At 38.9% G+C, this 15517-nt stretch overlaps 1 protein-coding gene across 6 annotated transcripts in view; it reads right to left on the bottom strand.

Moving 5' to 3' along the window:
* Positions 1–3754: 3754 nt before the first annotated feature.
* Positions 3755–15517, bottom strand: part of aff4 (AF4/FMR2 family, member 4) — a 60636-nt gene continuing 48873 nt past the window's right edge. For 4 of the 6 annotated variants that reach the window (XM_081389936.1, XM_081389934.1, XM_081389937.1 and 1 more), the window contains 10 exons: positions 13714–13793; positions 12056–12257; positions 9090–9178; positions 8771–8840; positions 8338–8474; positions 8178–8249; positions 7155–7248; positions 6538–6581; positions 5249–5466; positions 3755–4079 (listed from right to left, as the gene is read on the bottom strand). In XM_081389936.1, the coding sequence (XP_081246062.1) occupies positions 3952–4079; positions 5249–5466; positions 6538–6581; positions 7155–7248; positions 8178–8249; positions 8338–8474; positions 8771–8840; positions 9090–9178; positions 12056–12257; positions 13714–13793 (1134 nt within the window). In that variant the 3' untranslated portion in view covers positions 3755–3951. The remainder of the gene's footprint in view (positions 4080–5248; positions 5467–6537; positions 6582–7154; positions 7249–8177; positions 8250–8337; positions 8475–8770; positions 8841–9089; positions 9179–12055; positions 12258–13713; positions 13794–15517) is intronic. The other 2 variants (XM_081389935.1, XM_081389933.1) reach the window with 1 other exon arrangement.

Below are 15517 nucleotides of genomic sequence, written 5' to 3'. Positions count from 1 at the left end.
GTTTTGTTTACACATTCGCCTGGCTCCGAAGAGAGAGAGAGAATGCACGCGCGCGACCGGCTCTCTCTCTCTCTCTCTCTGCTTGTTCTTTCAGTTAAACATGCGCCCAGTTCATCTACATTACTCACCGATCAAATAAGACTTTGGCGGGACAAAAATTCATTTTGGCGAGCGCTAAAACAAGTTCAATGCAGGAGAATTCATGCGTGAATTTAACTGAGTAGTACATGACATGCACTCGCACAAATGCGACCATATAAAAATTTAACTCGCACATTCTAACAAAATAATTGTATGCTTCCAGAGACTTTCTTCCTCTTAATTCGTCAAAAGTGTACGCACTAACAGTGTGGATGAGATACTTGGCAATGTCCATTTCCTGAATATCGGGGTACGCCGCAGGATTAGCCTAACTTACATAACCAGTCCTCTTTCGACATTGTGTAAGGATCCTTTCCATCGATATAACTCAATTTCTCATCATATCTTGCCTGGCAAACATCGTCTGTGTCCCTGTAAATAACCTTCACCTTGTCGCCAGGTTTGGAGGAATTTGTCATCGTTATCTCAACACAAAAGAGTCAAAAATACTTTATATTAACTGGCTTTCTATTAATGCAGCACAGTGGCTTACTGACAGCTTTGACACACAACATGGCGGCGCGCCGCAGAGGATAATGGGTAATTCGCGAAACGGAAACCCATCTATAGCAGCGTTGCTGATCAATGTTTCTATCGATACATATCCCCTTTTAAACTTCGCATGAACGCGCAATTATCTCAAATAACTCAATCCAGCCATAGCCTACTAATCATATCTGGCAAGTGTGTTCGAAGAACCTAATTAGCCAGATCATGATTAGCACGATGATTTGATCTCGTATGTTTTAAGCAACGTACGAAGAACGGACCCCAGAAGAATATTAAAACGCGGATACTTCAACGGATCAACTTGAGGCTTGTCACGTGCCAATCTGGCAACCCGCGTGAGCGTTGTGTCTGAGGAGAAAGGGCGGGAGAAACATCCCTCTCCAATATTTGACTACAGTAGCCACAGCTATTCGTCAATATTACATACTGCACAGAACACTTGTGGTCTACTTTTAAACACCCATTGCTCAGATGGAAGAGTGATGTTTTAAGCAAGCTGAAAAAAGGTGAATTAATGGTGAAACCCCTCAAGAAGTTCCCATGCCGGACTCTTGTTGCTGCATTTATTTCACTATCTCCACCTTATGCATGAAATTCATAGTGTTTATATAAAACACTAAAACTAATACTCAAAAACACTTTTGCAAGTAGTGCTGTCAAATCGATTAATCGCATTAAAAGTTTGTAAATATGTATACATGCACACGCACACACACACATATATAACTTTTATGTTATATGTGATTAATCAATTTGATAGCACTAATGTGTGTCTGTAGGCTATAATATATATATATATATATATATATATATATATACACACACACACACACACATATTTACAAACGTTTATGTTAGATGCGATTAATCATGATTAATCGACTTGACAGCACTATTTCAAAGTAATGCAAAACAGGTCAAACATTTTTAATCATATACGTTTTATTCTCAATACAGCAAAATACAAAGATGATTCGCAACAGACTCAGAAAATCCATTAGTAATACTTCACCAAAAAAAAAAAAAAAAGTGTTTAAATTACAAGTTATTACAAGTTTGGATAATCGAGGCTCATAAGAGTACCTTTAAATCATAGGTCATATTGCATCCATATACGAATATATATGTAGATTTATTTTCGTCAATCTCTTCTCAATACTTTTAAAACTAAATCGATCTTATACTGTTTGCCAATGAATGCTTTGAGACAACGATCAAGCGAGAACGACACACAGACGAGTAGAAGATCTGATGAAGTTTAGACAGATCCTCGTCTGATTCTGGCCCGATTCAACAGCGTTTCAACCTGACCAACATCACATCTGAATGACAGAAAGCACAGGAAACGCGAAACAATCGTACTGACATTACCAACATACAGTGTTCTGTTGAAAAACCAAAAAAAAATGTGCATTTAATATATTCACATTCTATGTACAATTAATACAAATGTTAAATCGTTGTAAAAATTTACCCTAAAAGAGATTTTTATGTACATCTGTACAGCTTAGTATTTAAATAGAAACATGCGAGTGTTATTTTTCAGTTGGATGAAAGAATAATAATAATAATAATAATAATAATAAAAAAAAGTATCTCACCCTGGCAAAAGTTATGATCGCCAAGAAGACAATTAAAGACGAATTTAAATCAAAATCAATCTAATCCTCTAAAAGCACTATCATGAAGTCTAGTAGAAAAGATAAAACCAGTAAAAACAGGAGGAGGAAAAGGACACAGCACAACTACTTCATGTCTCGAGAAGCAAAAAGGCCATGGGAATATCATTTTAGCCAACCATATTCTTTCTTCTCGTGAATGTGGTACATAAACCACATTAGTGCATGAGTTCATTTACATAAAAGCACAATTAACAACCCTTATTGACCAAATCTCAGACAGGATTTCTTCTGCTATAGCAATGCAAGCCGTTGAACCTCTAGAAGTTTCCATTCGAACTGCGATCGACAAACATCTGCATAGACGGAAAACAAAGGAAATAAAAATGTTTGGGAGCCAATCAGAGGAAAGTTTCTAGTGCAAGAGACGATATGTTTCCAGCATTTCATATATTGTGGATTGACTTTTCACCTTGTCTTGTGATCGGATCTGATTTCCTACGCCTATGGACAGCGGGAGCCGGTCTGCACTGAGAAAACTATGTAATATGTACACACATATATACATATACATATACATATATATATATATATATATATATATATATATATATATATATATATATATATATATATACTCTGCTATTCTCAACAGAACACATCATACATCATAAATATATCCTTACATGACTGATTTCTTCTAAAAGAACTGCAACACACAGGTGACTATGACACTATAAAGGCAACCTCAAGACTCACATTAAATATTTAAATATGATATTTTCATATACAATAGAAATACGTCTCTCATCTCGTATTGCAACCCTGTATCCATGCTGAAAATCCAAGAGTGAAATCCAAGTTATCATCTAAATAAAAATCTATATTAGGCCCAGGCGCGTCAGCCACAGTAATAAAATACTCCTGCGTTTAATACCAGAAAACCCACGAACGGTGAGAGGCGAGCGCTACATTTTTCGTATAAAAAAAGAAAAGAAAACCTGGGCCTGGGTATTTGCAGTAGTGACGTATACGAGCCCGACGGGCCAGAACTGACTTACTCTGATGTGTGCATGAGCCAGGCCGAACAGAAACACAACACGACACATCAGTAATAATGCCTTGATATGATGCCGAACAGTCTTTTGGTCTGGTATGCAAGAATCAGTCGAGATGCCACTCCGTTACATGTTCTTTCTGCTTCTCGTCGCACCTCAACCCTTCCAGATGTGTAGCTCAAGATATTGTGTCTCTTAGTTTCCTGTATATCAAATACAAGGCACAATAAAATGATAAAAGGAGGAATTGTAAAGCACCTTTGGTTAAAGGGAGGTACTTTGGTTGAAATTAAAAAGCTATAAACATCCAATTATTATTCATGTTTGCTTACAGCTAGCAAAACAACAGCCAAAAAAAAAAAAAAAACCTAAAAAAAAAACCCCCATTAGTCAAAGTAAGTAAAAAAAGAGGCTTTTTTTTTTTTTCTCTTCTCCCGGAAACGAGCCAATGATATGAGCAGGACGATGCAGTGTGTGAAGGCTCTGCAGACGAACATGCGATCTCCTCTTCTATAGGGTCTGTGGTGGAGGAGTGTTTTCGTTTTTGGCAAGCTGGTGTAGAAACGAACACAGTGTCACAGATGTCTGAGGCAGATCGAGTGTGTGTGAGTGTTGGGGACGCTCTACTGGACGAGCTTGGCGTCGAGCCGGAGCCAGTGCAGGCCTTGCCGCGTGAAGCGCACCAGTTCGGTCATGCTACTGGTGTTGAAGATCAGCGCGCCCATCGCCTTGTCCAGCTCGCAGAAGAACTCTGTGCAGAACACCACACACAAGAGAACAAGTCATGATCCAGTCATTCAGATTCATGCGTGATAGAGCAAGAAGACAGCGCTTTTCATAACGCACATCGTTTCAAAGCAGCTTTACAGAAAAATCATGATTATAATATCTTCATGCCTTGTAGACATGGAACGTAGACCGACATTTTAGTAGTTTTACATGGTTAAGTAGGGGTGTATTATACATCCAACTTTAATAGATCAATACTCTATGCTAATGATACAACTTATGCACGCTTAACGACTAGCTGAAACAATCTAAGAGTGAACTGAACACACAAACACACTTATCAACGACTGGAGCGGATTTTAAACAGCGACTGTGAACGCAGCCGCCTCGGACTCGTTTGGGTATGATCAGTCATCAGTATTCAAATCAGCCTTACGGTCGTTAAGTGTGTCAGTGCAATGAATTCCATGGAAATCCAAGCTTGGTATGAACTCATTTTCAGAAGCTAGAAACAGAACGACTGCAGAAAAGCTGTGCAGAGTTAAAGGTGCAGTGTGTAATATTTAGGAGGATCTGTTTCTACAGTGGCCCTGAGCGGACAAACGCGTTTCGTCACTATGTTGTTCTGCATGATAAGAAGCTAAAGCTAAAGTCAGCGAATAAAACACTGACACAATGATGAACAGGTAACAATAATATTCGCAATATCGTTTTACTGAATAATCTTACTTTATCTTTGTAAAGAAACCTCATTGCTTAACCGGCTACTCTCTGCTGTCTCAGACAACGACATCACTTCCTGTCGGCCACCGTAACTTCTGTCACCACTAGATGCCGCTAAAAATCACACACTGCCTCTTTAACTCACTCTTTCTCACTAAGGGTTCCTGCGTTTATCTCGACTTCTTCTCTATGGTGTGTTTTGTATTATTATTGTGCATTCCCAGACAGCAACATAGTGTCGGCCCAGATCCCGCCCACATCTGGTACATGATGAATCCACACGGATCTGGGCCGACACTATGTTGCTGACTGGGTTATTTCTCACGCTCATTATTCTCATGCTCTCTTTATTAGGGTCTGGCAGCTGAAGAGTCAGAGTTGCGGTTTAAGCAGTTGACGCGGGAATACCAGGCTCTTCAGAGAGCATATGCCCTGTTGCAGGAGGTGTTTGGAGAAGGGCATCAGTACCTCTCTGCTCTTTGGCGAGCTGCTCCGCCTGGTCCCACACCTCGGTGGCGTAGAGGAAGTTGGAGGTGACCTGCACGTAGCTGGCGGCCATCTGGTGTATGCGCTGAGGGATGGTGACGGAGGAGCTGGCGCTCACACTGGAGGAGCTGGAGGAGAAGCTGGCCGCGCTGCCCGGAGAGAGCTTGGGGGAGACCGGAGACGGCATGCCTGCGCTCTTACTGGAGGACACACACACACAGAGGTTTAGTTTAGTTTTACTGGAGGACACACACACAGCGTTTAGAGTTTTCACATTATTTAGTAAATGTTTATGCTCACACAGGGTATATCTGCTTTGATTTTTATCACCCCGTTGCCATTATTTTGTCTTGTTTTGAGAATAAAACTGGTTCAAAAAGTATATTAATGCTTAAGAAAAAAAAAAAAATACAATGTACAATAAAAAAATTCACTTTTTTAAAGATGGTTTACATATTTTACGGGAAAATGTTTTGCATTTGTAACCATCTTTTTGCCTTCACTGGATTATTTAAATGCTCCTGCAGTGTGAAAGTTTAAAGCAATCAATTAATACGAGATCATTAAACTGAGTAGAGTTTAGTCTGAGATGAAGTGTACCATGTCAAACCACCAAACAAATCATTTCATAAACTTCATTTATACAGTCAAACCAACATTTACTCAGACAGCTTCAACATTTCTCACATTATCACCGTTTATTCGCTATAGTTTAGAGAATGGTAATGAAATAAGAGCAGAACTCAGCTGATATTTGACTGGTTTTGTCCGTCCTTCTGTTAGACTGTCTCACACATGAATTATGTTGAATATCTGTCAGCTGTTCAATTTAACTACACAATTAGATAATACCAGTTTAGCTCAACCAATCACCAAGCAATGCTTCATTGTGTTCAGTCTGTGTGTAAAAAGAGCATTAGCAATTAAAGAAAACACACTTCAGCAAACCATGATCAGCTCAAAGTGTCCGAATCATATTTGGTCCCAATTTTTATAAATATTACTGGTAGTCACTGTATGAAGAATATCACAGTTTACTTTATTTTGCTAACTTTATTTAACTATAGTGTCCTGCACACACTAGTGCAAAAAATATCAAAAATGATATCTGGTGTCTGAATAATTGTTGGTTTGACTGTACATGTGATCCGGTATATAAACCGGACAGATGTAACCTATTGGTGCATTTTTGTAACTAGAATGGTTTTAAACATGTGGTTTTCAGTGTGGTTTCTCCATTTACAACATATAAAACAACATAAGGAACTTACTTTGCTACTCCAGGAGACGGAGCTTGGGTATTACTCAACGAATTCTGGGAAAACAGAGTAACAGAGTAATGAATACTTGTGTGTAGGTTACGTTCTTCTGTTTAAAGAAACATTAACATGAATCTCACATCTCCAGCATAAACTACATTTTTCATGTGTTTTTGTAATTGTGTCAGACTGGAAATGTCAAACCTACACTTCAGTCAAACAGTTTAGGGAGAGTAAGATTGTTTTATGGAAGAAATTAATGCTTTTATTCAGCAAGGACACATTAGATGGATCAGTTAGTGACAGTGAAGACATTCATTATGATTTCTACTTCAAATAAATGCTTTCTATTCATTGAAGAATCCTAAAAAAAATGTTTTTATCACAGTTTCCACAAAAATATGAAGCAGCAAAACTGTTTTCAACATTGATGATAATCAAACATTTGTCAGGATATTAAAAATAATATCTGAAGGAGAATGTGCTGTAATGATGCTGAAAATTCAGCTTTGATGACAGGAATAAATTAATTACAGTTTAAAATATATTAAAAAAGCAAACTTATTATTTTCAATATTACTGTTTTCCATGGAATAAACACATGAAAGAAGGACAGAAAATCATGTTACCTTCAAGTGTTCAGTGAGCGTTTTAGAGTATTTCAGTGCACTTTCTTTCCGCAGCTTGAAAAGCCTCAAATACAGGAGCGCCTGGCACCTCAGACTGCAGACACACACACACACACACAGCTTACATTAGCCACAGCTTTACCAAACACAACACACTAATATCTCATTACTTATAATGCACAACAAATATCTGAGCTACTTTTTTCAAATAAGATACACAAGTTACTCTGTTCCCCGTGTATCGACAGCGAAAGCGTAAGAGGCGTTGTGTACGTGTGTGTGTGTGTGTGTGTGTGTGTGTGAACATGATGATTACTGTAGATCTAGACTAAATGTGAATATGCATTCACTCTCACTTGCACAAAAACAGATTCAGTGTTGCTCAAGATGACAGTGAAACGCAAACTCAGAATATTATGTGAACATGCAGTATTTAAATGAGTAAAATTACACAAATACACTATGCACTTAATCTCACTTTATTAACCAATGCCTTTGCTGCTGACGTTCGATGATCCAATTCAACCATACTAATGAGCAAAAATGAGTTGGGTATGATTGGCTTTAGGTTTAGGGTTAGTCATTTGTAATTATGCATAATTTACTGTAATCTCTATAAGTGCATGTTTGTTGTTTTTTGGCTTGTTTAGTTGTATGTATGTATGTGTATGTATTATATATGAACTAAATTATTAACTTTCTTACAACAAAAATGAATCATCACTGAACTTAAGCTGTGACTGTGACGCTATCTTCTTCTAGAAACAAACTTTGTCGCATTATTTTCCTGTTATCACCGTAAAGCTGCTTTGAAACAATCTGCATTATAAAAAACACTATAAAAACGTGACTTGACATGATCCATGCGTAAACGTATTAAAGTATTACCAAACATTGATTCAGTTCTCATGACAATGCACTTTATGTGATTTAAAACACAATGAGAGTCAACAATGAAAACGCTGATTTTCTCAACTGTGAACCAAAAACCATGGACAGACTCATTGCGTCTCCGCTACGTACCACAGCACTGCTAGCCTTTTGTCCGCAGATGTCGCATCCGGCGCCATGTAGCTCTTCAGCTTCATCGTGTACCTACCGAACAAGCAAACATGCACATGTGTGAGCAAACCCAAGCATTATATGAAGAGACGTGGAAGCATCTCAAACCCTCTGGTCTTACTTGATGAGCTCCACGGTTTCGGCATACATGGGAAAGGGGGATTTGGCCTCCTGGGCGCTCTTCTCCAGAGCGTTCCCACACTCGATGAACGACACCACAGCGTCCAGGTAATACACGGCCTTCTCAAACCTGTCCATCTGTGGAAAACACAACGCATGTGAGGAGGAAAACAGATTCTGCTCGGACACCGTAACATAAAATCTGATATTATGGGGCGCATTTGATTTGAATTTGGCACTGGTGCACAAACTCAAAACAACCTTGCCATTGGCACAAACATCACTGACCCCGAGTTTTAAACACTGGCTCCGTGTGAAGAGAGCACCTGTTGGGTCGCTCTCAATGGAGGACTAACACAAAAGGTCAGGGGTCACAGAAATATCAAGCAGATTAACTGACACAGATGTGAGAACCGTAGGCCAGTAAAACTAACCCTCACCAGAGCATCCGCGTTGTGTTTCAGTTTCTTCGCCTCTTGAAGGTAATGATCAGCAGAATGAATCCTGCAATTCAGACGGAGGATTGGCTGTTATCACACACGCAAGAATCACAACAAGTCACAAGAGAACATTAATGATGCTTAAGCGTCCCACTGTGTGGATCCGGATTTCGGGAAACCAATGAGATTTCACTATATTGTTGCTTCTTACAACAATAGACAATTAGGACACAAACTATTTTGCCTTTCTCACAGTGTTAAAGAATCTAAAGGAATAAATGAATAAGTCAGACAAAGGATCAAGACTTCATACCTGTCCTCAAACAGGAGTTTGGATCTGGATTTGGAGCCATCAGAGATGTGCGGCACTGTGACGGGATTCTCCGTTTTAGAGCTTTTCTCCTGGTTAAAACAAAAATGACATTGAGAAATTAGAAACTGACTATTTTTGACTGTCAAAATTAGAGCCCGACCGATATGGATTTTTGGGCGCCGATGCCGATACCGATAAAAAAAAGCCAGATACCGATATATCGGCCGATATTATTTATGTGTATATTATAATACAGTAGCAATATTATTTATGTGTATTATAGTACAGTAAGTTTGGACACACTTTACAATTGGTGTGTACAAACTTTTGATGGGTACTAGAGCCCGACCGATAAAGGATTTTGAAGGCTGATACCGGTACAAATATTTGTTGGTTTTAAAATCCGATATATCGGACGATATTTTTTTATTTTTTTTCAGAAACGCGCAACAAAACATTAACAAATTTCCCTAACATTAGTTATTTGTAGTTATTTATGAGTTTTAACTAAAATAATATGATAATGCATTTTAAAAAGAAACTTGTTTCTTGTATTGTCACAACAGAACAGAGGAACATCAAAATATATTAAAGTTCTGATAAAAAAAAATGTATAAAAATACAAACTTAAGATTTTTTTTTAAGACTAAACGTTTAGTCCTTTGAACAAAAACAACAATTTCACATTCAAATTGACAACAAATTCAAATTGTCATAATTTACTCTCTCAAGTTGTTTTTTTCTTCTGTTGAAAATAAGTTATTTGGATGAATGTGGGTAACCAAACAGTTGATGTACCCCAGTGACTTCCATAGTATATTTTTCTCCTTTGGAAGTCAATGGGGACCAGCTACTGTTTGGTTACCCACATTCTTCAAACTATTAATATTAGAAAAATATTAGAAGGAAATTAATACAGTTGGAACAACATTAGAGTGCCTGTAAATAATGAGATAATTTTTATTATTGGGTGAACTATCCCTTTAAGGACAAGCGGCAATGTGTTTACAATTGCTACTGTCTGTTTAAGAGCTGAGCACGACACGTCTAATGTACACGCATTTGACAAGCGGACAACCGACATTGTTTATGTAAATCTTGTGTGTATTTAACAGTATTAGCACAATAATACTCGAAAGATAACTTAGTCCAGTATCCAGGCGCTGGTAGAAAGGCTTTTAGTGCATGTGAGCTTCACATGTACGCGCTGAGAAACGCACACGTTAGAACAGCGCATCAGCATTTAAAATTAAATGTTTAACCGACAAAGCATTAAAGCACATGCACATTATGAACTTTTGTGAACTGCAGTGTAAACATTTTATGTGAATATAGCCTCCGTTGCGTTGTTCCGCTTCACTCTCGGCTTATTTAACCGCAGCAAAACTGGACATGAGTCACGAATTTTGTCATCCTTATTTGAGTTAAGAGAACTGATAGGGATGTTCTTTTAATTGTTATTCAAGCAATGTATGTCTCGTGAGTCGTGACCAACTCACCATGAACACACTTCACCGCTGATCTCACTCGCGGTTCTCTCTGCCCGACTCGGGCTGGATCAGCAGGTTGCAGAATGTGTGGCACGTTATACACGAGTGTTGCCAACAGGGACGGTGTAGAGTGCCCTCTGGTGGACAAACTATACAACGGCAACACTCATAACATGGTTGAAGGGTGTTTCGTCCGTTTTTATTTTATTTTTGAAATATTAATTTATCGGCCGTTATAAATGCCGATACCGATAGTTTTGAAAATGCCTAATATCGGCCGATAATATCGGCCTGCCGATATATCGGTCGGGCTCTAGTCAAAATGTCGGCGGACAGAAACACAGCGAGTTGTTCAAAATCTTTCTTTTTAGTAAACTCTTGTGTACACACACACTGTTCTCAATGCTGGAGTTCATGTGTAGAGCCGCTGGTGACACTTCCAGCAAAGTTTCATGTTGTGTCGAGCCTTCTTAGTGTTTTAAAAATAGTGATTTTGATGCTATCGTAGTCGTGCTCCATTCACTCCCATTCACAAGGCATTTTACCTAAAACGAAAATACGGTCAAACTTAAAAAGTGGCGTTTCCATGCTAATTATGCTTTTAAACGTAAGTTTGCCTTGTGTAGATTAACAAAAAGACCCTAGGTTGCATTTTGGCGAGAGTTACGCTTTAAGAGAAATTTAGCGCAAAATATCTGTAATAAAAGTGAAAGTTGCAGCATTCGTATATCATAAATGAGTTGCGTCTCAGAGTGCATGGATGAAACGCCATAAACAGTCAGTCACGTGAGCTTTTGTTGCGCATCTAGGGATTTAAATGTGCTTTAATCATATTTTATGCACGTCTTATCAGGTAAAAATTTTCGCCTCAATTGAGTGCAATGCACGTTTCTAGAATTGATGCCGGCAATGTTTTTAAAGCGAGAACCCCAAATTGCATAAAATAGGTGGATGGAAATATAGTCACGTGACCTATCAGCTGCGACCCTCTCCCGTGGCCTCATGGGATAGTAAAGAGCACATCAGATGCATACTTCAGAATCTTTATTATTTATTTGTATTGTTTGCTATGGGAAAACAAAGTCTACACAGTGAGATAAGACGTCGCACAATAAGCGATGACAGGACAGAAGCTGAATCTGAAGCTTTATATAAGGTGGCACTAATGCATTTACACAGGAACTGCATTTGCAGAAAATAAAACCATGAATGAATGAAAAATATGAAATTGTCCTTTGAGGCTTTGAAGCTTCAAGGCTTTTTATATTCTGCAAATGCAATGACTTTGGACAGAACTAGCATAGTTTAGTGCTTTTATGCAGCGCTGTGTTTGTGATTGTAAACTGCATAACTATGTACACAATCCAGGATGGGTTACATAAAAGGTGGAGACAGTAAACAGTGTGTGCCTCTGGAACAGCCTGAGGTCCTCTTGTGTGTGTGTGTGTGTGTGTGTGTGTGTGAGGGCGAACGCACCTTGGCCTCCCTGCGGACGGGCTTGTCGTCGCCCTTGCGGTGTCTGGAGCCGCTCTTGCTGCTGTCTCTGCCGCTGGGAAGCGAGCTGGAGGACTGGCTCAGCGTGCGCTTGCGCGGGTGCTCGGGTTTAGCCGTCGGCTGCAGCGTGATGGAAGGAGAGGGCGCCGACTCCTTGTCTTTATCCTGAGCGCGCTTCGACGACCTGCAGAAAACAGTTGGGGATATCATGATTAATCAGCAGGAACAATGACAATCTGATCTCACCAATGCGAGAAGTTACCGGGTTTCTCACACCAGGTCATCGTCGTTCTAAACCCCGCGCTAACCCAGAGTAAAGGAGTGTTTCATGCTAACAGTAGCGGCGTTTACAGGGACCCTAATCACAACTACAGGGTTCGTACAGACGCTGGAAAATGAAACTTTCAAGGACTTTACAGGACAATACTACTTTTTTGGAGGAATACAATCAGAGATCTTACCAATCAAACAATATCTTTATTAGCTTAAAAAAAAAAAGGATAAAAATGGATAAAAAAAAAACAATAAAACAATGGTAAAAATAAAGTGCAGTAGATACAATGACTGCGGTAACTTTAATCACTGAAAGGATTTCCTCATGAATATATGATTGACCTGAAAAATGAAAGCTGTATCATCATATACTTGGATATGAGGATTATTACGCTCATATTCATGCGAAACGGCTCTATATCTGAATCAGACGGGCTGCAGCGTTAATTATGTGTGAAAAGATTGTTTTATCGATAAAATTAAACACTAATTTCACATGTATTGTCTTTCAATAATTCAAGCACTTTTCAAGTACCTTTACATAAATATGGCTGTTTTCAAGGGTTTTCCAGGACTTAAATGTCAAAAAGTCCAATTCGAGCACTTTAAGCACCTGGTACGAACACTGCTACTAGCACAGTCACAGACAGTCAAAAAGTCACACGGAACGAATTGGCCAAATCCGATTAAATTGTCATTCGGATTGTAAGGAATGGTTTAAACCTTTTCTAATCCGATCGAGAGGACATGTAAACACTTGATCCAGGGTTCCCACTCCTCGGTTAACCTCAAATTCAAGGACTTAAAGTGGGGACACATTGACATAAAGAGGACATAAAGTGGAGAGCAAGGTTACATCATGCTACCTTGTAAGATACACTGTTACAGTTTTGCGTGCGTGAACATGGCAACGTACAACACAAAGTACCTCACGCGGGAAACACTTAACTTAAGGCGTAAATGCGGCTAACTAACGTTAATCAAGCAAGCTAGTGTGCATAGGCCACGAATGTGTTGGTGAAATAACACATTAGCGGACCGGAGAGAATAATATAAATGAAATAAATGATGTAGAAATGGGGTAATGACGCATGACACGAGGAACGACCCGTTGTTATTTTTGCTGAAAGACGTGTCATAAGTGTCAGGTTACGAATACACAGGATTAATTGTTAACCCTGGGTAAATTTTAAATAATGCACTGACAGAATGTTCACCGATAATATTTGCTATTAGCATTTTTACATTGCCCGTTTTCCCAAGCTTACAAGGTTTTTGTATAATTTTCTCATTTCTCTTTTCCGGGGGATGTGGGAACTCTGTTTAATGTGGAGGTCATCTGTAGGATTGAAGCAGAATGAACTCACTCTTTACTGCTTGATTTGTGTGAGGACTTCTCATCCAGTTTGGACTTCTTATTGTCTGGTTTGAGACCGTCGTCATCATTCTGTGGGAGAAACACAAGATTCAATAATTAGGTACGCTACCTTTCAAAAGTTTGGGATCAGCAAGATAAAAAAGAAAAAGAAATTAGCACTTATTCAGCAAAAATGAGGGTTTGGTTTAGGGTTAGATTCATGTAATTATGCATAATCTACTGTTATTACTACAGTAAGGTACAAAGGACACTAAAATAAACTGTTACCCAATTTTGATTTGTAAAAGCAATGTTACAATTGAACAAATTCACTTATCCGCAATCTCAGATGAGTTTTCCACAGAGCTTGTCGCAATGCCATATGGGATTGCATTTTCACAAGATCGAGTCTAAATCTTGGAACCGTTTCGTCAAGCTGCCCTTAAAAGGCAGTGTGCTAGGATTTGAAACGGCCCTAATATCGTGTTTCAAGGTGACGTCATGTTTCTTTATCTTTCCCTCAGTGTGTAATATTGCTGTTTGCGCATGTAAATGATCTGCAAAGTTAAAAAGCACAACGTCCACAGCAAAGAGAGTGAACCTCTCCAGCAGAAAACACTCGTCGTCTGTAGTTCTGCCATTACTTCCATGTAGAGATGCACCGATTACAATTTTCTGGGCCGATTCCGATTTTTCATTAAGTTTGACCTGCCGATACCGATTTTAGCACACACAAATATTTATTTTATATAATTTCTGTAATAGAACATTTTACAATTTGCATAGTTCACACACATCTAAAGTGCAGTGTTGTGGAAGAACCATTTCCTTTTCACATTCAATATCCAATAATTTTATATATATATATATATATATATATATATATATATATATATATATATATATATATATATATATGTATTTAGCAAACGAAACGTCTGTATGAAAACAGGGAATGGCAATAAAATAATATATAAATAAAAAAATAAAATAAATATAGCCTTGCAGTATAAAGATATTTCTCAAAGCACACACACACAGGCCTATTGCAATCACTTCAAACTGAATAAAAAAACAAGTTTAAATGGGTACATTTTCTATAAAAATATTAGTCTTTGTTTTCTTTTCTGACATAGCCTACTCCAGTTCTTGTTAAAACACGCAAATTCTGTGCATTTTGGGCACTTTTTTTGTGAAACCCTATTTGGGCTATTTTCAACCAAAAGTGTGATTTCCCTTTAATTGAGCGCGAGCAGTGCAGCAAATAGACTAGGCGCCGAAACACGCGCTTCACTGCTCGCGACGCTCGCGCTGCTCCTGCTCCCGTTGTGAATGCACTCATATTGATTAACATATGCACGGCGAAAAAAAATACGCGCTTGCGGTCTGAACGGACGTAATTCACGAGGTTTTCTACATGTGCTCCGTGTGCACGTGTGATGCTGATGTTGCGCAATGTTAATCATGCGGCGCCCGAGTGCATTTGACCGGCATAAAATCGGCATTTGTCAGACTGACCGGCCGGTCGCCGGTTACGGCCGATCACGTGAAAATCGGCCAATTCCGGTCACCAGCCGATCAATCGGTGCATCTCTACTTCCATGACTTCGCTTTGTCAACATGTTTTTCTTTCAACCATGAGGGCAAAAAGCCTTGTGTGGACCGACACTATAATCACCCTAGATATAATACTGTTCACAGCGGCTCATGAAGCCTTGGGAATTGAAACTCAGTTATGGGGAGGTGTGTTACATTTCTGACGCGTGATCTAAGAGTTCTCCTGTTCACACCAAGGACGATATCGATAATGATGA

The sequence above is a fragment of the Scardinius erythrophthalmus genome (assembly GCF_964197995.2).
Source record: "Scardinius erythrophthalmus genome assembly, chromosome: 17".
Classification (NCBI taxonomy): domain Eukaryota; kingdom Metazoa; phylum Chordata; class Actinopteri; order Cypriniformes; family Leuciscidae; genus Scardinius; species Scardinius erythrophthalmus.
Note: the sequence above shows the minus strand (reverse complement) of the source record. Positions and strands in the feature narration are given on the sequence as shown.